Source organism: Malaclemys terrapin, chromosome 10 (assembly GCF_027887155.1).
Source record: "Malaclemys terrapin pileata isolate rMalTer1 chromosome 10, rMalTer1.hap1, whole genome shotgun sequence".
Taxonomy (NCBI): domain Eukaryota; kingdom Metazoa; phylum Chordata; order Testudines; family Emydidae; genus Malaclemys; species Malaclemys terrapin.
The window spans coordinates 41,267,817-41,289,135 of record NC_071514.1 but is presented as its reverse complement, the minus strand read 5'-3'; the positions used below and the strand labels follow the sequence as shown (position 1 = coordinate 41,289,135).

General features: G+C 46.9%; 1 protein-coding gene across 1 annotated transcript; it reads right to left on the bottom strand.

Moving 5' to 3' along the window:
* Window positions 1-2,470: 2,470 nt before the first annotated feature.
* Window positions 2,471-8,595, bottom strand: PCLAF (PCNA clamp associated factor). Its single transcript, XM_054042190.1, has 4 exons — window positions 8,275-8,595; window positions 8,096-8,173; window positions 7,272-7,440; window positions 2,471-2,964 (listed from the first exon to the last, which is right to left on the bottom strand). Exons 1-4 carry the CDS (start codon window positions 8,324-8,326, stop codon window positions 2,901-2,903), a joined length of 363 nt encoding a protein of 120 aa, XP_053898165.1. The 5' UTR covers window positions 8,327-8,595; the 3' UTR covers window positions 2,471-2,900.
* Between the last annotated feature and the right edge of the window lie 12,724 nt (window positions 8,596-21,319).

Below are 21,319 nucleotides of genomic sequence, written 5' to 3'. Positions count from 1 at the left end.
CTGTTCTCACTTTCTGGTGACATTGTAAATAAGAAGAGGGCAGCATTATCTCCTGTAAATGTAAATAAACTTGTTTGTCTTCATGATTAGCTGAAGAAGTAGGAATGAGTGGACGTGTAGGTTCTGAAGTTTTACATTGTTTTGTTTTTGAGTGCAGTTATGTAAGAAAAAAAATCTACATTTGTAAGTTGCACTTTCAAAACAAAGATTGCACTACAGAACTTGTGAGGTGAATTGAAAGATACTATTTTTACAGTGCAAATGTTTATAATCAGAAATATACACTGATTTCAATTACAACACAAAATACATGAAAATGTAGAAAAACATACAAAATATTTAATAAATTTCAAGTGGTATTCTATTGTTTAACAGTCCGATTTAATCAGTTTTATCTTTAATCACAATTAATTTGAGTTAATCGTGTGAGTTAACTGATCAGTCAACAATCCTACTTACAACCATAAACACATTGTACACAGTAAAGCCAAAACTAATCAATATTAGGAAGAAAAGCAAACAAAGTGTGATGTTAGAATTGCAGTTACTGCCATTTGGTGTTTAGTTTCTAGTGTTGAGGTTTTAAAATGTGATATGTAAAAACAGTTTGCATTGAACTGTGTGTTTATACTGTATAAAGGTAGCCTAAAAGGTTTAAGTTTGCTTTTTTACCTTAGGGCTTTTTTACATCGGGAAATAGAGTAGCATAGCTGTAACATGCATGTCAATTTCCTTACATCTTAAATACATAATAAAGAGGATGAGATTTATTTTGGACTTTAGAGCTTAAAGGGTAACATTAGTTGATCAGCAGCCCGCTGTTAAATGTGTTTTGTTCAATATATTCATCATGCAGACATGGAGGGGTTTTTTCAAACCACCATTTATAATGATCTTTAGCTAGGCACACCGCTTAGTAGCTTGTGTGAACATAAGTGAACATGCCTTGGTGCATTACAGAAATATTTAAGTTAGCTGAAGATTTATCCATAAGCATTTATAGATCTCTTTCCAGCTGCTCACCGTGTTTGTATTAGAGCAGCAGTGTTGTGTTAAAAAGGCCATGTGTATAGCCCAAAGGATAAGATGTTAAAGAAACTCTTGTTCGCTTTTAGATTAGCCAGTCAAGTGATCACTGGCTTATTCCCATCCTAACTACTGCCACAAAAAAAAGTGATCCTTTTATTAAAAACATACAGAAAGAACAGTTAGTTAAAATGTAAATATTAAATAAAGTTTCATTTTAACAATATCCCTTATTACCTTTGCCCGTAGAATGTTTCTAGGGAAAACCCCATTTGATATTTCAGATATACTAACTGCCCTTGATGGAGGGAAAGAGAAAAAGTTAGTTGAAATGGTCTGGAGCTGCTGTTACTGGAGTCTGATCCTAAAGGCAAAACACGAAACTACACACACACAAAAAGAGGACAAAAGAATGGCAGTTAAAAATACACACACTGCCTCTGGTCCCGACTCTCACTTCACTTGCAACCTCATTGTTGAAGAGGCACAGGCACAGCACACAATCTGATTAGTCACTTTAAGACTTGGCACTTGTACCAGTATCAATCTGTTTAAGGTATTACTTTTAGCTGCCTCACAGCAGTGTTGCAAAAGGTACAGGCTTGGCAAGCTATGCTAGACAGAAAAAGGAAAGGAAAGTGAAGAAATAAGATATGGAAGAAAAGTGATACTAGAGAGGGTATTACAGCAGACTCACAGGTTTAGGATTTGTTGAAGACAGTGGAGGTGGCAATATCGCTGGTTCCTTCTTTGGCCTGGTCTAGCCAGGACACCTTTTAGGATCAGTACAATGAAGACCCAGTGTCATGATGGATCTTGGCGTCTCAGGAGACAGTGGGGGTGGCAGCCATAGTAGTTAATCTTAATCCTTCCAGTGAGTGCACCCTCTGCCTCCATTGAGTGCTCTCAGATAATGTATCCAGGAAGGGGTGGCAGCCTCACTCCATTAGCCACTCAAAATACATGTTGATTTCAACTGTTTCCTCCCCTTTCTAGGATCTTTCAGCTTGTTGTAACACATGACTTTACCAGGAGCTTCAAAGACCCCTTAGCACTCTTTAAAAAACAAACAAACAATCTAGTTTATACCAGTCTATTTGTCTCCAACCGTAGCTGACTTTTTACGAACAATTTTTATTTACCAGCGGAGTTGGATTTATCTTGGGAAGTCAGACTACAAGCCTCCACACAACAGCACCTACCAGCTCCAACTGGGTGAGGGCCTCTGTAGAGTACAATAGTCAGCTCACCCATCTCCATTTACATATGTAGTTTGCGATCTACTAAGCACTGAGTTATTTCAGCATGATTGTTCAAGTGCCTCTCTCCTATGAAGTGTTTTGGACCCCTCTTAGAGCAGTGTAAGTGTATTTTCAACCTCTGCCCTCACTATCCTGAGGGCAAGGTTGGGCGCTTCAGATTTCAGTGAAGATACCAATTCAGATTTCTTTGTAGAATACTTCCATTTAATAGAAAAAAAAAATCAGACTGCCTTTTAGACAGTAAAGCACAAATATGGCACCAGTCTTCAACAACATAAGCAGCACACTATAGTGGAATCATTAGGGAAGCCAAGAAAGCCATTTTAAGCAAGATGATAAAAAAAAAGACAACTTAAAACAGTGCTTTATAATGAATGCTAAGCTCCAAGAGATATATATTATATTAATTTTACCAAAAACTTCCTTGCAATCACTCAAACTTTTGATGTAGTTCTGAGGATGATTGAGTAAAAAGCCTAATGTTACTTTATTTAAAGTTCTGTACAATAACTAAACAAAAAAGCCATCAGGAATGTATATACAAAATGTACAAGAAAGCCCAACTCAAGTATAGGAAATGCACGGTCAGTAAGAAATAGAGGCAGGACAGAATCATATTTGCTCATCTTCAGAGGATGCACCATCTTCTGTGGGATCTGGAGTCAAGGGACGAGCTCTGTAGGGATAGGAGAGAATTTTAACTTTCAAAGCAAACCAATGTTACTGACAAAATATGCTGGTTGAGAGGTTCTTCTAACAGTGCTCTTCAGGAAGCCTGTGACATACAAGACTAAGTAATGTATACTAGAATTAGTGGCCCTTAACAGATCTCAGTATTCTTTTGTACACTGATGAAATATAGTAAGGAACCCTCAACTCACTTTTTTAGCAAAGCAGCCAAAAGGTAAAAGCCGCTTTAACGAGCCCATGTATAGAGTTCTTAAGAAGCCTTTCCCCTTTGGAAGCTCATTCAAGTGCAGCGGATTTTATGCTGCATTAGGTACCCAGGTCAGAGCCTTCCTTGATGGGAGGAATTGGTTCAGCCACCTTTCCTTCTTTATCTAGAGGACCACACATCCACCTTCTATAGCCTCTCAGCTCCACAGAAGCTATCAACTGAAGTTTCAGGTCTGAGCATAGTAAACAAGTCGGGGTAAGGGGTGGGGTGGGAGCCAGCGTGGGGCATTAGAAGAAAATGGTGTGTGACTAGATCAGATGTGGGCAAACTTTTTGGCCTGGGGGCCACATCTGGGTATAGAAATTGTATGGCGGGCCATGAATGCTCACGAAATTGGAGTTGAGGTACGGGAGGGGGAGAGGGCCCTGGCCAGGGGTGTGGGCTCCGAGGTGGGGCCAGAAATGAAGAGTTCAGGGTGCAGGAGGGGGCTCCTGGCTGGGGCAGGGAGGATGGGGTACAGGGTGTGTGTGTGTGCGTGCTCCAGCTATGGGTGCAGGCTCTGGGGTAGGGCTGAGGAGGAGGGGTTTGGGGTGCAGGAGGGTGCTCCAAGCTGAGACCGAGGGGTTTGGAGGGTGGGAAGGGGATCAGGGCTGGGACAGGGGTTTGGGGGACGTGCCACTGCTTCCGGGAGCCGTGCTGGAGCACCAGAGCGGGGCAAGCCCCAGACCCAACTCCCCAGCGGGAGCCCATCTCTGGACTAGATGAACAACTCTTGCTTCACTGAAAGGTAAAACCACAGCACAGGGCATCCAGATGAAGAGGTAAAAACAAGAACACACTAGTCATCTTAAGGAGACAGGGCCTTGGAGCTGGACCAAAAAGCAACTACCTATAGCATAGATTTTCAGCTTGACCTTCCTGTATTGCCAAATAGGCTTGGTGTGAAGAGGCTGAGAACCATTTGTCTACTCTATAGCGTACTTCTCTCCCTACACAAAAGTATGGGGTGGGTTGCAGGGAGATAAAATTGTAGAATGGTGATGAATTTGCCCTTCAGTCATCCCTAAAGGACCCAGGTTAAAGCCTTTCAGAGGACTCCCAACAAGACCCAAGATGTAGTTTCTGCACTTAGCCCAGTTCCCCCATGATCTCCAAGGGAAAATAAAGAACCCCCTTCACTGAGTTAAACATCACACAGATGCTTATTTTAGTAATCCTAAAAATAAGAGGTCTGTAGTCAGCTGAAATGTGAACTAGCTAGGGCAGAGGCACAGCACTTCAGGTTCTGAAATACAAAATATGCAGTCTCCACAGATCAGAGTGACACCAAGTTAGAACAGCAAAAGACTACAGATTAAGGATGTTCAGAGCAAAGACTTTACCTAAGCACCTTATTGCTAGTTCATCGGTCTTCAGCTGCCTCCGGAAGAGTCATTGGATTCAAAGGTCAAATTTTAACCACAAGAAACTGATTGCGTTTATAGATTAAGCCAGAAAGAGTTGGATGCACACCTATTAAAAGGTGCCATGGGCTGCTGGCCTTTCCCTTCTGGAGGCCACGATCTTAGCCCTTCAGTAAATATTTGCTCCTTGAACAGTGAGCAATTTTCACTTTCATAGCAATGTAGCTCTAAACATACTGCAGTTACCAGTATGTAGAAAGTTGCCCCTCTACATATGCGTATCTCCAGTAGAACCTCAGAGTTACGAACACCAGAGTTACGAACTGACCAGTCAACCAAACACCTCACTTGGAACCAGAAGTACACAATCAGGCAGCAGCAGAGACCAAAAAAAAAAAAAAGTAAATACAATACTGTGTTAAATGTAAACTACTAAAAAAAAAATTAAGGAAAAGCAACATTTTTCTTCTGCAAAGTCAAGTTACAAAGCTGTATTAAGTCAATATTCAGTTGTATATTTTTGAAAGAAAAAACACAACATTTTGTTCAGTTAGGAACATTTCAGAGTTACGAACAACCTCCATTCCCAAAGTATTCGCAACTCTGAGGTATTACTGTACTGCTGAAGGGAGCAGTATGAGCAAAAGCAGAGGCAGGATACAATTCTTGTAAGATAAGGAGAGTAATCATTTATACAAGACGGGAACTGTTGGCTTCCCAAGAAGCATTTGCTACTCCAAGCCCTGTACCTTGCTTTCTGGTAACATTTTCACATTGGAAAGACTTAATCTGAAGACAGTACTAACATTTATCAGACATCCATCTCAAGATGGACCAAAGAAGCCATTCCAAGTATTTTATCCAGACAGCCATGGTGCATCCAGCCACCAAGGTTTAAACCAGGCAAAAACCTGTTCATCAAAAGGAAGTGCAACTTTAAAGAATACTGTGCAGTTTACTGTAATCTGTTTACTTTTACCCTGCCCCCCGAAAACAATAGAAGCATATGAGACAACACAAGGCTACCCCCACCTTCCTTACTGTGGCCTAAATAATGCATGAATTGACCAACTAATTCAGGGTCAGTGTTCCAATGAGTGAGCCATTTCAAATCAAAAGATTTCTTGCATATGCCTTACCTCCTGTCTTGATTACTGCAGTCCCTGCCTCTTCTTCCCAACTTGCTTCCCTTCAGTCCATTTGAAACAATTGCTGCAAAATCTCCCATCACATACCCCTTTGAGTCGAATGTCTATATTGCATTTTGTTTAAGTTTCTTGTCTAGGAGTTCAACTCTGCCCTCTGCTGAATCTGCTCCAATCATATGCCACAGTGTCTGCTTCTTTCACAGCCAACCTCAGGCCACTTCCTGTTCTATCCACTATGCATTGACACTCCCAGTGGTGCACAGCTACTAAGGAAGTCATTAAAGAAAATTACTATTTTACCTAGGAAAAATAGTTGAGGCAGAACCACCATCGTCTGCTTACTTACAAAACAAGCCAGTGGGGACATTTTGTTCTAATGTTTTGAGAAATGGAGCAGCAATTTAAGATCCAGGTTCAGAAGTCTGCTTTGTTATCTAGTCTAAGCCTTTAATAGAGTTAGATATTATACGCACTGAGGCACTCTAGAGAGTCTTTCAATAGATTAGGTCAGTGGTTCTCAAACTTTTGTACTGGTGACCCCTTTCACATACCAAGCTTCTGAGTGCGACACCCTCCCCACCCCCCTTATAAATGAAAAACACTTAATATATTTAACACCATTATAAATGCTGGAGGCAAAGCGGGGTTTGGGGTGGAGGGTGACAGCGCCCAACTCCCCTCCCCCCCCCCATGTAATAACCTTGCAACCTCCTCAGGGGTCCTGACCCCCAGTTTGAGAACCCCGGGATTAGGTTGACAGGAGTAACAGATTGGCTCACTTCAGTGATCTTTGCCTGCGACAACTGTTCATCGGACAGAAGAGTGTGCCAAAACTGCACCCTGCTCCATCAGACAAGATATTGTTTTAAGATGGCAAAATCACAGGGGCCAGTAGAAAAGAGAACTCTTTTGCATTTCTTTGTTCAGGGCGTTAGACATTTGTTGCTTTTGGGAAGTTTCAAGTCTGCATGTTTATACCAGGTACGCACATCAGGTAGAGTCTGAGTAGGGTGACCATACATCCCATTTTGGCCATGACAGTCCTGTTTTTAAGCCTTGTCTCACCCGTCCTGACTTTTTTGGCAAGAGCAAATGGAACAAATGCCCACTTTTGTCAAAAAAAGTGGAGGCTGGAGGAATGTGCAGGGGGGAGCAAATGGATATGCCAGCCTCACGCGCAGAGGGAGGGAAGAGGGGGAAAAGGCAGGACTCAAGCAAGCAGTGATGCCAGCTCCAGCTTCAGGCAGTGGGCAGGCAGGGCTCAGGCGAGCCGCAACATCAGCCCCGTGTTGTGCGGGAGCACCTCGGGCGAGCAACTGGGGACAGTTCTGGGGGAAGGGGGCTCAGTCTAGTCGCACATGTTGTCCTGTTTTCCCTTTGGGAAATACGGTCTCCCTAAGTACGAGGGGGAAGTCACGTCCTTCATGCTGACATCTTTGATGCCAAAGTACTCAGTTGAGAACAAAAAGTAAAGGATAGTACAAAAAACAACAAATCATTTCTCCTCTATATCCCAACAGAAATGAAGCCTTACTTCTTAGTAAGCCTTCCTATTCCACTGCTTCCTGCCTCTTCATCATCAGGCATCTGGTTCTCTTTCTCTGAATGTCTTGAGGACTGCCTGAAGAATTCTCCAATCCCTTTTTGCCAGGTCGGTGTTGGTCTCACACATACTGGATTTCCACCAGCATACTTGCTTTCAACTACAAAGGAAATGAGTTTATCAAGCTAGCCATTGAGACAACATATACTCAGCAATCCTGGACACGTCTTCTCGTTCAATGAGAAAGCAGAATAAATAGCTCCCCACAAACCCCTTAACAAACACGGTCACTAATGGATGTTTAACTGCAGCTCCATACCATCACATCCCATCTTCTGACTAACTTCCGAGCAAACTGTTCGCAGTCAGTAGCAAGTTTTGCAGGCTGAATTATGTCCCGTCTTTGCAGCAAGGTATCAAATCCTTCCGTGGAGAAAGCCCAACCCCATGTTTCGTTAGGGTCTATGGGCGATTAACACCACGCTGCCCTCACTGCACAGCAGGTCTCACACGAGTGTCTGTGAGAAGCCGTGGGGAGCTCACTAAGGGTCGCTGCTATCGCTCCCTGGCGTGTCTCTACCCGGCTTTAGGGCTCGGAGCGCCCTCACCGCAGTCCCCGTAGCAGCGCCCCGCGCCGGGCATGGAGGGACCGTTACGGGTCGCACCGCCGGGGGCCGAGTGCCCAGCCCGCTGGGTGAGCGCCCGAGAGACACCCGCAGCTCGGGATAGAGGAGCGAGGGCGGCCCCGCGATCCCCCACCCCGGGCCAGGCTGCGCGGCCCCAGCAGCAGGCTCCCCGCCCAGCCCGGCACTCACCTTTCTTGGCAGGCGGCGAAGGGCCCGCGTTGGCGCTGCTGGAGCCCAGCGCTTTCCGGGGAGCCCGGGCGGCGACCACTGCAAGGGGAGGGAGCGGTTAGTGCCCGGCCGGGGAGCGCTCGGCCCCAGCCCCCCGGAGGCCTGGGCGCCCCCCGCCCCCCACCTGCTCCCACCCGCACCTTTCCGGTAGGCCCCGCCGGCCCCGCCGCAATCTGCCTTGGTCCGCACCATGCCGAGGGGAGGGGGAGCTCGGCCCGCGCGCTGCCTGCAGCGGACAGAGCGGGAAAGAGCCCGCGTTCGCACGCCCCTGAGGCACCACACAGCTTTTCCCGCGCGCGCCCTGCGGCGCGCTCCTATTGGCCGGGAGCGGAGCCAGAACCGACCACTCAGTGGTTCTCTGCGGCAGGCGTGGGCGGGGACTCGCCCCGCTTCCCCATCCCTACTGAGGCGGGAGCAGCTATCGCTGTGATGAGCTAGTCGGTGCTCGCCCTGCCCCTCCCCCACTCAGCAGGGCCCGCGCCCTTCCCTGGAGCAGGAGCGATCAGCCCAGCGCCGGCTCCTTGGCGCAGGCACGTGTCTGGGAAGGGAGTAAAGTCCAGCTGTCTGGTATCGGCCTTTATGGCACCCAGCGCTAGGGGCCAGCACTGGACAAGCATGCAGCTGCTGCAACACAAGGGGGAGGGGGACTAGGGTGACCAGATGTCCCGATTTTATAGGGACAGTCCTGATTTTGGGGTCTTTTTCTTATATAGGCTCCTATTACCCCCCCATCCCCATCCCGATTTTTCACACTTGCTGTCTGGTCGCCCTAAGGGGGGCAGAGCTCCTCCACCTAGAGCTAGGGGTGTGGGACCAACTTGTATAGTGGGGGTGCTGAGAGCCATTGAACCAAACTGTAAACTCTGTATCTGATGAAGCCATACAGTGCGGCAGGACCCTCAGGCCCCCTAGTTTCAGCACCTATGTCTAGAGTTTGTCTACACTACACTGGGAATTTGACCAGAATAGCTATTGCGCAATAACTCCCCCCCATAGACACTCCATTCCAGAATAAAAGTCACTCTATGCTGGTATAATTAGTGAACTTCTAAAACTGGAGTAAGTATTCTGGGGAAAAAATCATTTTTATTCCAGAACAGAAAGTCCAGATGGGAACAGCTGTTACTAAATAGCTTATTCTACCATAACTATTCTTGTCAATTTCCCCATGTAGACAAGCCCTAGTATAGCTGCAGACTGGGAGTGCAAAGGAAACCTTTTGAATGTGATCTGGAGGTAAATCAATGGAGTGGTGTCTTGCTGAATCTTGTAAACTGCCTTGAATAATAGAGTTAAAGAGGTGTTGTGATGGATCTACAGCTGCCCTGTAATAATACTGCACATTAGTCTAATTATGGGGATGTTTACTGTCTGAGTATGTTGAGTTAGCTCAATAGAGGACTGTCTAAGGAATCTTGCTGTTAAGCCTGTATGGTTAGTTTTCACTAGGGTGGACTGAGGCCCACCAAACACAGGAGAACAAAGAACTCAAGCAGGGCTTAAAGAGGAACACTCAGGAGGAGGGGGATACAATGGGATGGGGGGAACCAGACTACATATAGGAAGCTGGAGGGGTTGTCTAGAGAAGATAGGTCTGCCTAGCTCACCATGCACAGCTAGTAGAGCTATAGGTAAGATAAAAACAATGAGGAGTCTGGTGGCACCTTAAAGACTAACAGATTTATTTGGGCATAAGCTTTCGTGGGTAAAAAACCCACTTTTTCTGATGCATGCATTTTTTCTCTAATGTTTTGTCTTATTACTAAACAAACAATACTTGTGTTTTAAACAGGCCGTTCTGTCACATTATTCCACTGGTCACAGCCTCAAAGGGAAGAACTCAGTTGGATCTGCAGGGTTAGAGTTGTTGGCACAGAGAGTGCTGTAGTACAGATCCTGGTCTAAATTAGAGAATTGAAAAATTCTACTCCAGGAGAGATGAAGGAATTAGGCCTAGCACCAGTAGGGATGCACTTGGAGAGAGCAGAGTAGGGGTGCAGCTAGCTCTGTGACCCTGATAGGTGTGAACTGCCCCATATAGCTCAATGGGGAGATAAGCCCTAAATAGGGCCATTCAGGGGTGGCTCCAGCCTCTTCCCAGTGGGGTAGGGGGTCTGAGGCAGGCTAGACTGAAAACTATGGGTTGTGCCTCCCCTCACCACAAAGTTCCCCCTGGGGGCCCCACCTTCTGTCCCTCCTCAGCAGTGGTTCCCAAACTGGGGTTCGTGAACCCCTGGGGGTTCGCGAAATGTTACAGGGGGTTCTCGGGAAAGAAATCCCTAATGGCGGACAGAGCTGTCCCTAGGCACCCTGGGCAGCACGGGGCCAGCAGCCCACAGCCCCAGACTTCCAAGAGCTAAGCAGATCAAAGCAAGCCTATCTATCACACTGAGGAGATTTAAACTTCAAGACTCCTTATAAGAAACGGAAAGGGAGGTGAATATTTTTTGCTGTTTTTAAAATTAAATAGGCAGCTAGTATTGTTTTTAAAATTATTATGAAGAACAAGTTTAAGCTTTGTTGTAACGTGCACTGTTTGCTTGGACTGCTCAAGACCTGAATGGCTTGTGTAGGAGGAACTCTTTTGAGTTGGCTTCTTAAATACCTTCATGCTGTTTCACATCTGATACTCCTTGATGAAACATAGGAGCCTTGTCTTATAACAGGCTTATTCAAAGTGATACAAGCTACGAAAGTGAGATCTTGGAAGAGTGTCGCCATTTTCATAATGTAATAAAAATACTGTAATGATAAATAATAATTAATAATAAATAGTGTGTAATAAGCATGTCATAAAAACAAATTGTATATTTCCAAGATCACTGCTTTTATAATTTATACTCAGGTAAAGGAGAAAATCCCTGGAAATATTCATTTTTAAGAGGGGGTTCGCAAGACTTGACGTGCTAGTGAAAGGGGTTCACAGGCTGTTAAAGTTTGGGAACCACTTGCTCCTCAGGTAAGTACCAGCGCCACCTTCTCCCGCTAGGCTCCCCACCAGCCAGGTCAGAAGCTGAAGCCTGGCAGTGCAGGGCAACTGCTTGGCTGAGCCATGGTGCAGGAAGCTGTGTTGCTCCCCTGTCTCCTCCTCCTGCCACTGCTGTTTGGAGCCCCGGGGCTGTGGCTGCTCCTTAGCGCCCTTTGACTGCTCACAGCCAATAAGAGACGCCTAGGTGGGGGGACCCAGCTCCGGGGCCAGCAGAGCCCTTGGGTAGCAGCGACTGGGGAGGGAGGACCCTGGGCTAGAGCAAGTAACTGCAGTGTGCCCCAGTGGAGGGGACATAGGCCAGGGTTGCTCTCAGGCCACCACCCGGGGTTCACGGCAGCACTGCCTTCAGAGCTGGGCAGCCAGTGAGCATTCTTTTCATGCTTCATTTTAACTTTTTGAAAAATTGTACTTTAGTAGATTTTCAAAAACATCGATCTTGAGTCTCAACTACCTTGTAACTTGTGACATTGTAGATACCTGTGAAAAGCAAGTGCAAACTAGGAATCACAGGTTTCAGAGTAGCAGCCGTGTTAGTCTGTATCCACAAAAAGAAGAACAGGAGTACTTGTGGCACCTTAGAGACTAACAAATTTATTAGAGCATAAGCTTTCGTGGACTACAGCCCACTTCTTCGGATCGAAGAAGTGGGCTGTAGTCCACGAAAGCTTATGCTCTAATAACTAGGAATCACGTTACCACTCTGATTTGGAAGTATTTTATACTCACTTTGCACAAGTACAAATAATGACATGTGGTGGTGTGGCAGTGCAAAATTAGGGCTGGTGTTTATTATGTTGTCTAAGGCATCAAGCCCCTTGAAAAATGCTAATAAAATAATTAGGCAGTAAGTAATAAAAAAATTCACAATTATTCAATGGGATTATTTGTGTGTTCTGCACAGCCCTGTGGGAGACCTAGGTTCCATCTCTGGTTCTGGTCCCTTACTTCCTGAATCACCAAGGAAACCCTATCAGTTTTCTCCATCCCATCTGTAGGGCCCCAAATTGTGACACTCATGCTTCTGTCCAAGAAGGCCTAGATGGGGCTTTCTTTGATGGGTCAAGTTGCTGCTGAGTGAGATATTCCCTCATCTCTCCAGAGGCCTCTAAACAGCACTCCCAGGGCTTCTCCTCTCCTTTACATCAGTTTTACACCACAGTTCAGCCATTGACTTCAGTGGAGTTGTCTTGAGTTACACCTATGTGACAGGAGAATCGGGCCCCTAGTCAGTGATTAACTATGAGTGTTCAGAGATAGGGAGTGGGCTCCAGAACTGGGTTTCTGGCACAGCATTAGTGCTGCTGCCTGCTGTTGGTGAGGCACAAAAATCTGGTATTGTGGTTATGGGATTCAGAGACACAGAGTCTGTTTACTGCTTTCTCTAGTAAAATAGGAGCTTCTTCCTAAACAGTCCTGAGATAATGGAGGAAGATCAAGGTCTGTGTGCAGTTCAAAGGCACTGGCGCCAGTGGCACAAGGAAAATAACTCTAACAGCCTACACACAGCCAACCCAGGGGTGTGCACTTCACTTAACTCTTCCAACACATATGAGGAGTATGGTTGGCCAATACCCTCCCATGCACCCAGTCAGGCCCCTCCCCACATCACACAGCTGCAAGTGCCCTGACTCTACCCTGGCACACATGCAGAGAAGTGCTTGCCTTCAGAGCCGGCTTTAGGAAGTGCGGGGCCCGATTCGAACAGTTTTGACGGGGCCCCGGCAGGGATGACTAAAAAAAAAAACACGTAAAAAAACATGTGGGGCTTATTCTCACCGGGCGGCACTCGTAGTCTTCGGCGGTTTGTCCTTCACTCGCTCCGGGTCTTTGGTGGCACTGCAGGACCTGCTGCCGAAGTGCTGCTGAAGACCCAGAGCGAGTGAAGGACCCGCCGCTGAAGTGCCGCCGAAGACCCGGAGCGCTGCCGGGTGAGTAAAAATTAAAAAGGAGCCTCTAGCCAGGGAAGGGATTCTCGGCCACTTGCCCCCACCCCGGCGGCCCTGCCACTGGGCGTGGGGCCCTCTTAGGCGCGGGGCCCGATTCGGGGGAATTGGTGGAATTGGCCTAAAGCCGGCCCTGCTTGCCTTGTTGCAACTTCCCTGTTACTACCTAACCCACTCCCAGTAAGTGCTCAGTCCTGACCTCTCTCCCTTCAGATTGTGGATCCCTGACACCATACTCACTCCCCTGAAGATGCTAAACCCTCTCATTGCCACCCCTCCTTCCCACCTAATTGGTCTGTTACCAAAATTTAAGCATTTCTATTGCAACATCTTTGTAGTATCTAGGCCCCAAATGCAAAATGCAGAGCCCCCATCTTGGTTGTCTGGAAAGGACACTGCGCTCCCCTATTCTTAGGTTTAGCCACTGCTGGGAAGTTTTGTGTTTTGGTTTTTCTAAATTCATTCTTCTGCCCTCATTATGAGTGGGAGCAGGGCCGTAGCAACAAAGAACGTGGCTCCCTCCAAACATATGTCCGGGCGGGGCCCCTTACAATGCAGAAACTGGAATGCGGTATTTATTTTATACAATATACAGGGTTCATATTATGTATACATAGGCCTACAGTGTACATGTATTCCGTATTTATGCAAAGCGCTTCTTTCGAGCCTTGTTCTCCGCAAATTGGTTAATCAATGCGTCATAGTCCAGAGATCTGGCAATCTTGTTTTCGACTGAGATAACTGCAAGCGCAGAAAGCCTGTCATCTGTCATGGTTGAGCGCAGGATATTCTTGATCAGTTTCATTCTGCTGAAGCTCCGTTCAACACTAGCGACAGTAACTGGTGTGGTCAGAAGAATTCTGATGCAAATGCAAAGATTCGGATATATCTCCTGAAGGCTGTTCTTGTATATGTACGTTAAAAAATTGTTTGCCGTGACAAGTCCTCTCTCTTTCTCGATGACATAAATAAAAGGATTCAATTCCATTATGAGTTCGTTGGCATCAATGTCTCCCATTTTTGCTGTGATTCTCTAGTTCATTTTCTCTGTGACACTGCTTCAGGCTGTTAGCGTTGTACAGAAATCCAAACAACTTATACCACTCCATGAGTTGGTCAAATCGTGACGAAAGAGAAGATATGGCCTGATCAGTGAGAACAAGAAAGAACTGCGATTTGAATTTTTCTTCGGCAGAAAGACAACTCGAATTATCAGCACATTCGTAATCAAACATTCTCATAGACTCATACACCCTGGTTTCTGGAAACACCCATATGCTCTGCACAAATCACGTGCATCTGTGACCACAGAGATATATCCTGTATTTCGATAGTCTTCCAAAAACTTCTTTGTAGCACCGACTTCTGCCTGCAGTACGTCAATTGACGCATCTGGTGACTGAATTAATTTGCTGGTTTTATTGACGTGAAATAGTATATTGTACCATGTGTACACAGTCAGAACAAAAGGCCACGTAGTAACATGGTCTAAAAGCGCACCGGCTTCTGTTGCTGTATTGCCATCTTTCTTTTCGAGCGCATATTCTCGCAAAGATGACAAAGCATTGCACAAGATTCCAAGTGTGAGCGCCACATGGTACATACAAGGCACGGTCATTTATTTCTAGCATGCGGGCTTGAACTCCTTTATTCTTTCCTCTCATATTTGCGCCGTTATCATAAGCTTGGCCTCTCATGTCAGCAATGTCTATTCCTAAGTTGTTTGCCTTTTCAAGAAACGCTTCCAATAAGCCCTCGCCAGTTGTATCATGAACATTAAGAAAACCAACAAATGCTTCACAAATATTGACACCATCTTCACCATTGCATTCAACAAAGCGTAACACCACAGACATCTGTTCTTCATGTGACACGTCGGGAGTACAGTCCAAAATAACTGAATAATATTTTGCTTTTTTAAGCTGCGCTATGTTGGCCTCTTGAATGTTACTGGCAACAAGTTGAATCAGCTCGTTTTGGATCTGTGGACTGAGGTACTGGACATGTGTCTCTGCCTTCTTAATCATCTGTAAAAGTTCGCTGAGGACAGTATCATACTTTACAAGCAATTCAAACAGTCCCAAAAAGTTGCCATTCGAAGAATCGCCGAGCTTTTCATTACTTCCTCGAAATGCCAAGTTTCTTTCGGACAAGAAAATAACGACATCAACCATGCGTTTGACAACATTTCTCCAGAAATCTCTTTCTTTCAGAAAAGCCTGCAATTCGAGTTGGTCAATAGATGTACGGTTTACTATGCCTGACCGAAGGTCAAACCATTTCACCATACAGTCTTGATGACCTTTGCCTGTTTCATGCTGCTGAAGTCATTATGAACGCAAATACACATTCTTTGAATGGGTCCAACTAAAATTCGAAACTGACCGACACACAACTGATATAGCCAATAGCATTATGATGTATCATAATGAATTCACGGTTTTGTCAGTAAAACCGACATGGATTGTGCAATAGTGTCAATAAATGTCACTTACCTAGTTATACCTTACATTTTTTTTGCCACTTTTAGGGGCCCCCTTCCTTGTGGGGCCCCCTCCGGTCGGAGGGTACAGAGGGCGCTCGCTACGCCTCTGGATGGGGGAGGGGGTGTTTGGGTAAAATGCTGGAGTTTGCCGTTGGTTTCAATAGGGCCTGGATTCTCCACTTTGGGAAGAGGTATGCATTTCAGGGTTGGGCTCAGTCTGATGCCTTGAAATTCCAGTCGAGGCCCCTCTGATAAAAAACACTCTGCCCTTTCTTCTAGAGAGGTTCTACCTGGGCTCTGCTAGCTGCAGCATCCCACTGAGATCAGCTGTCTTGGTGGGTTGCAGATGAAAGGGGGGCAGTCAGTGGCTCCCTCATGTTTAAGGTGTTGAAGATCTAGATAGACATCCTGATTCCCCTTCCTTCCCAGCTGTTGAGCTATCTCCCCCATGGACTAGCTCATATCCCCATTCTAAATGCAGAACCATCCTACAACCCCTCTCCCTTTCCTAGTTGCTGAACTCTCCCACTGCAACTGTTGGGATGATGCCAAATTGGTGTGGCCATACTGAATGAATGGTATGAGCATAACTTGACATGACTTAAACATGGCTGAAGGGCTGCAGAGGATCCTGGGAGCAGGGTCCCTTTAAGCAGAAGCAGATTTGATAAAAGACTGGCAAAGCCTGCGTGTGCGATCGGTATTGAATCTATTGGTCAGCAAATATGGGCCCATGCAAAAGTAAATATCACATGCATAAAGTTCCAGCATGGAGCACAGATCGACCTGGTTATAATGACCTTATAACAAGAACACCATGCAGAGAGCCAGAGTGAATGATTGATGAGTGAGTAAACGTGGAGTGATCTTCATTCGGTATCACCCCCCTCACCCCTTCTAAAATACTAATCAGATAAAATTAATAACCACATGCCCACTGGGCATGGTTTTGAGACACGTGACTCCTTTGAGGAAAAAGAGTATAAGAATCAAGCAAATTAAAATATTGTTGGGATTCCTTAATTGATGCGTGAAGAAACTGCTAGACAGAGTAGCCAAAACTCTGCTCTGTGAGCTCAAGCAAGACTGTGACCAGAGGGGTTTCCAGGCCAAGGACTTGCCTTGAGGGAATCTAAGACAGACCAGAGGGCTGAGGAGACCGGACCTGGAGAGAAGAAGCCGTCCATAGAATTGGTAACCACCTTCTTTGTTTGCCAAGCAGGAGCTGTGTGACGCTAGCACAGGGCCTGTTTGTGTATGTTTGTGAAAGAGAGGCTTGCTAAGAGGAATGTATAGCTCTTAATGTATAGTTCTTAATGTCTAACATAGGAGTTATGTGCTTAATGTAACCCTTTACCACTTGTGTAATTTCTTCTCAATAAACTGCTGTTCATTGAAGATAATTACTGTGGACTTTTTCACTGGTATGACAGGTTTCACAGTGGTAGCCGTGTTAGTCTGTATCAGCAAAAACAACAGGGAGTCCTTGTGGCACCTCAGAGACCAACACATTTATTTGGGGCATAAGCTTTCATGAAAAAATTCATGCAGATACAGACAGACATCATCTTCCTTTCCAAATGCAAACAAATGGACATCATACCAAAAGGACTGAAGGTAAAAAGTCCATTACAATCAACATACCACACAGACTATGGTGAGAGATTGTGTCACACACTCTCAAAGAAACTGCAGAACCACCTGATCAACATTCTATACAACAAACAGGAGAAGATCAAGAATGAACTCTGAAAACTAGAAACTCTCTTAAAACACTAACCTTCCACACAAACTCCCTCGTGGCTGGACTTTACAAAAACTAGACAAATCATTTACAACACATACTTTGCTTCTCTACAGAGGAAAAATAGGGTTACCATACGTCCGGATTTTCCCGAACATGTCCGGCTTTTGGGGGCTCAAATCCCCGTCCGGGGGGAAATCCCCCAAAGCCGGGCATGTCCGGGAAAATCGGGAGGCTCGGCCGGGGCCTCTTTGTGCGGGGCTGGGGGCATGGTGCCCGGCCGGGAGCCGGGCCGGGGGCCAGGGTCGCAGTGCCGGGCGCCAGGGTCGCAGTGCCGGGCCGGTCCGGGCCCGCGGGGCCGGGGAGCCGGGCCCGGGTCGGGGAGCCGGGCCGGGAGCCGGGCCGGGCCTGCGGGGCTGGGAGCCGAGCCGCGGGGCTGGGAGCCGGGGGCCGGGCCGGGCCCGCGGGGCTGGGAGCCGAGCCGGGCCGGGGTCGGGGAGCCGGGAGCCGGCCCGCGGGGCTGGGAGCCGGGCCGGGCCTGCGGGGCTGGGAGCCGGGCCGGGGTCGGGGAGCCGGGAGCCGGGCCCGCGGGGCTGGGAGCCGGGCCGGGCCGGGCTGGGGTCGGGGAGCCGGGAGCCGGCCCGCGGGGCCGGGAGCCGAGCCGGGAGCCGGCCCGCGGGGCCGGGAGCCGGCCCGTGGGGCCGGGAGCCGGGCCGGGCCCGTGGGGCTGGGAGCCGGGGGGTGCGCCGGGGGTGGTCGGCCAGGGCCCGAGCCGACCCAGGCTGGAGCCGCCAGGGGCCAGCCTGGGCCGCGCCTCCTCCCCCCCCCCACTCCCCCTTACCTGCTTCAGGCTTCAAGCAGGGGAGGGGGCGGAGACTTTGGGAGGGGGCGGAGTTGGGGCGTGGGCGTGGGCGTGGGCGGGGCTGGGGGCGGGGCCGGGGCCCCCGGGAGTGTCCTCCATTAGGAGGCACAAAATATGGTAACCCTAGGAAAAAGGACACTAAACTATCTAAACTCCTACATGCTACAAGGGGCCACAACAGTGGTTCCTTTAACTCATCCAACAACATTGTTAATCTATCCAGCTATACTCTTAGCCCAGCAGAAGAATCTGTCCTATCTCGGGGCCTCTCCTTCTGCCCCACCGCCCCCACAAACATGATACAGTTCTGCGGTGACCTAGAATCTTACTTTCGATGTCTCCGGCTCAAGGAATATTTCCAACACACCGTTGAACAGCACACTAACCCACAGGAAGCTTCCTACCAACACTACAAAAAGAAGGATTCTGCATGGACTCCTCCTGAAGGTAGAAACAAGAGACTGGACTTCTACATAGAGTGCTTCTGCCGATGTGCACGGGCTGAAATTGTGGAAAAGCAGCATCACTTGCCCCATAACTTCAGCCATGCAGAACCCAACGCCATCCACGGCCTCAGAAACAACTCTGACATCATAATAAAAAACGCTGACAAAAGAGGTGCTGTAGTCATCATGAATAGGTCGGAATATGAACAAGAGGCTGCTAGACAACTCTCTGACACCACATTCTATAGGCCATTATCCTCTGACCCCACTGAGGATTACCAAAAGAAACTACACCATCTGCTCAAGAAACTCCCTAAAGAAGCACGGGAACAAATCTACACTGATACACCCCTAGAGCCTCGACCAGGGGTATTCTATCTGCTACCCAAAATCCATAAACTTGGGAATCCTGGACGCCCCATCATCTCAGGCATTGGCACCCTGACAGCAGGATTGTCTGGTTTTGCGGACTCTCTCCTCAGGCCCTATCCTACTAGTACTCCCAGCTATCTTCGAGACACCACTGACTTCCTGAGGAAACTACCATCCTTTGGTGATCTTCCAGAAAACACCATCCTAGCCATTATGGATGTAGAAGCTCTCTTCACGAACATTCCACACAAAGATGGACTACAAGCCATCAGGAATAGCATCTCTGATACCATCACAGCAAACCTGGTGGCTGAACTTTGTGCCTTTGTCCTCACCCACAACTATTTCAGATTTGGAGACAATTTATACCTTCAAGTCAGCAGAACTGCTATGGTTACCCGCATGGCCCCACAGTATGCCAATATTTTTATGGCTGCCTTAGAACAACGCTTCCTCAGCTCTCGTCCCCTTACGTCCCTACTCTACTTGCACTACATTGATGACATCTTAATCATCTGGACCCATGGGAAGGAGGTCCTTGAGGAATTCCACCAAGATTTCAACAATTTCCACCCCACTATCAACCTCAGCCTGGACCAGTCCACACAAGAGGTCTGTTGGGATATTTTAGGGTTAAGTATAACAGTAAGCTGCTAATGTTCTGACATGGCATTGGGGACAAAGGCATATTTAGGCAATATTTTTGTATTTAATATATAAGTTGCAAATTCTTTAGTATTTGCATTACCCATTTGCTAACTGTTCTCAATTTACAAAGGGAGGTAAAAAATGCTGCTATACGTAATTTCCAACTCTTTTAAATTAAATAACTGGGAATTAAACAAGAACATCCAAAAACGGCAAGCCCTCACAAACTATCTCTGGGAAGGTTGGCACTCGCTGCAAAAAGCTGACACAGCGGCTCGAATCCAATGCTTAGAACATGCCTTGGGGCTACTGGACCGGGGGGGGGGGGGGATTATTACAGGGATCTGCGCTTAGCTCAACTGACAGTTTGCTAATAAATGTTATTCTTACCCTCAACAATATTACGGAATCCCTCATAAGTAAACTGGTAAACAGCGTAAAAACTATTTTGTGGGTAAAAGCATGTAGCCAGGCTCAACAAACCCTCCCCAATCATCTTGTATACCTCTTGCAGGATGCCCGCCGGGGTTTATGGCCATCTGGGTTAAAGGGTACCAATATAGCAAATCAATTAAAGGTGTATTGGCCCTTTAAAGCCACCTGGGAGATAATTTTAGGGGACTGTACACTGAGCCGGTGTACCCTTACTGTCAAGAAAGTAGCTGAAGAAGAATGGGCCTCAGCCACCCTTTTACAGCCAGGGTTCAGGGGTGGGTGCAAATACAAATGGTCCCCAAAACCCGTTTAGCAAATAATAACATCACATAATAACACACGGTTTCTAATGGAATTCAAAGTCTACTACCCTCACATGGGTCTTGCGGGGTGAGACAGGAAAATACCTAGAAGGGCTGGCCACAGGAACCACCGCCCCTGCAGTGTTCAGAACCGGTACCTCCTCAGCATTAAATAAAACAAAAAAATAAAATTTGCTGGAAGAAATTGGCCGTGCTTAATGGCCAGGTTCTGGAGAGTGGAAGGTGTGTAGAGTGGGTGGGATTTGGATCAGGAAACTTTTCCTTGCAGCTGGGAAACTCCACTTACAAGATCCATATACCAGCTATGCATCGGCTTAATGTAACCGGACACCCAACAATACCTACTAACTGGACTATGATGGTACTGGAACCCACCTAAATAAATTGGGACCATGTAATACAGCTACTCCAGGAGCTCCAGATTTAGCATCGCCAAATGCTGATTTTGGAAGCTAAAGCCCTTCAAGGAACGAATGCCTTCCAAATGGCTACTGAATTACCTGTTGATTGTGCTAGGACTGATATTGCCTGTGCCCTTCAAACAGGCCTAATGAACACTCATTCACTTCTTGGTCGTATTACTCATGCTGTTAAAATGTTGTTCCTATTAATTGTAATATTAATCATATTCATAAAATGTTTAAAATTATGTGCTGCCTTAGCCTCTCCCCAAAAGCCATATTTGTAAATTCAATGGCTTATCACTTTATGACCTGCCTTCTCCCTCTCCTCACAGCATGATCAGTGGGCCAAGGTATCAGTAGCTGAAGCCAGGGCCTCCAGCCTAAATACTCCGCCGTTCAGTGTGCAAAAAGGAGGGGCGCCTGGGCCCTTCTTTGAAGAGAGTGGGGGAGTGTTGGGATATTTTAGGGTTAAGTATAACAGTAAGCTGCTAATGTGCTGACATGGCATTAGAGGGCAAGGCATATGTAGGCAAT

What these genes read in the sequence shown, in the direction of transcription:
- PCLAF (XM_054042190.1), bottom strand. Translation starts at nt 8,326, where the DNA reads ATGGTGCGGACCAAGGCAGATTGCGGCGGGGCCGGCGGGGCCTACCGG. An exon ending in TTCGCCGCCTGCCAAGAAAG is followed by an intron (nt 7,441 to 8,095) that starts GTGAGTGCCGGG and finishes TTTCCTTTGTAG; the next exon opens with TTGAAAGCAAGTATGCTGGT. An exon ending in ATAGGAAGGCTTACTAAGAA is followed by an intron (nt 2,965 to 7,271) that starts GTAAGGCTTCAT and finishes CTATCCCTACAG; the next exon opens with AGCTCGTCCCTTGACTCCAG.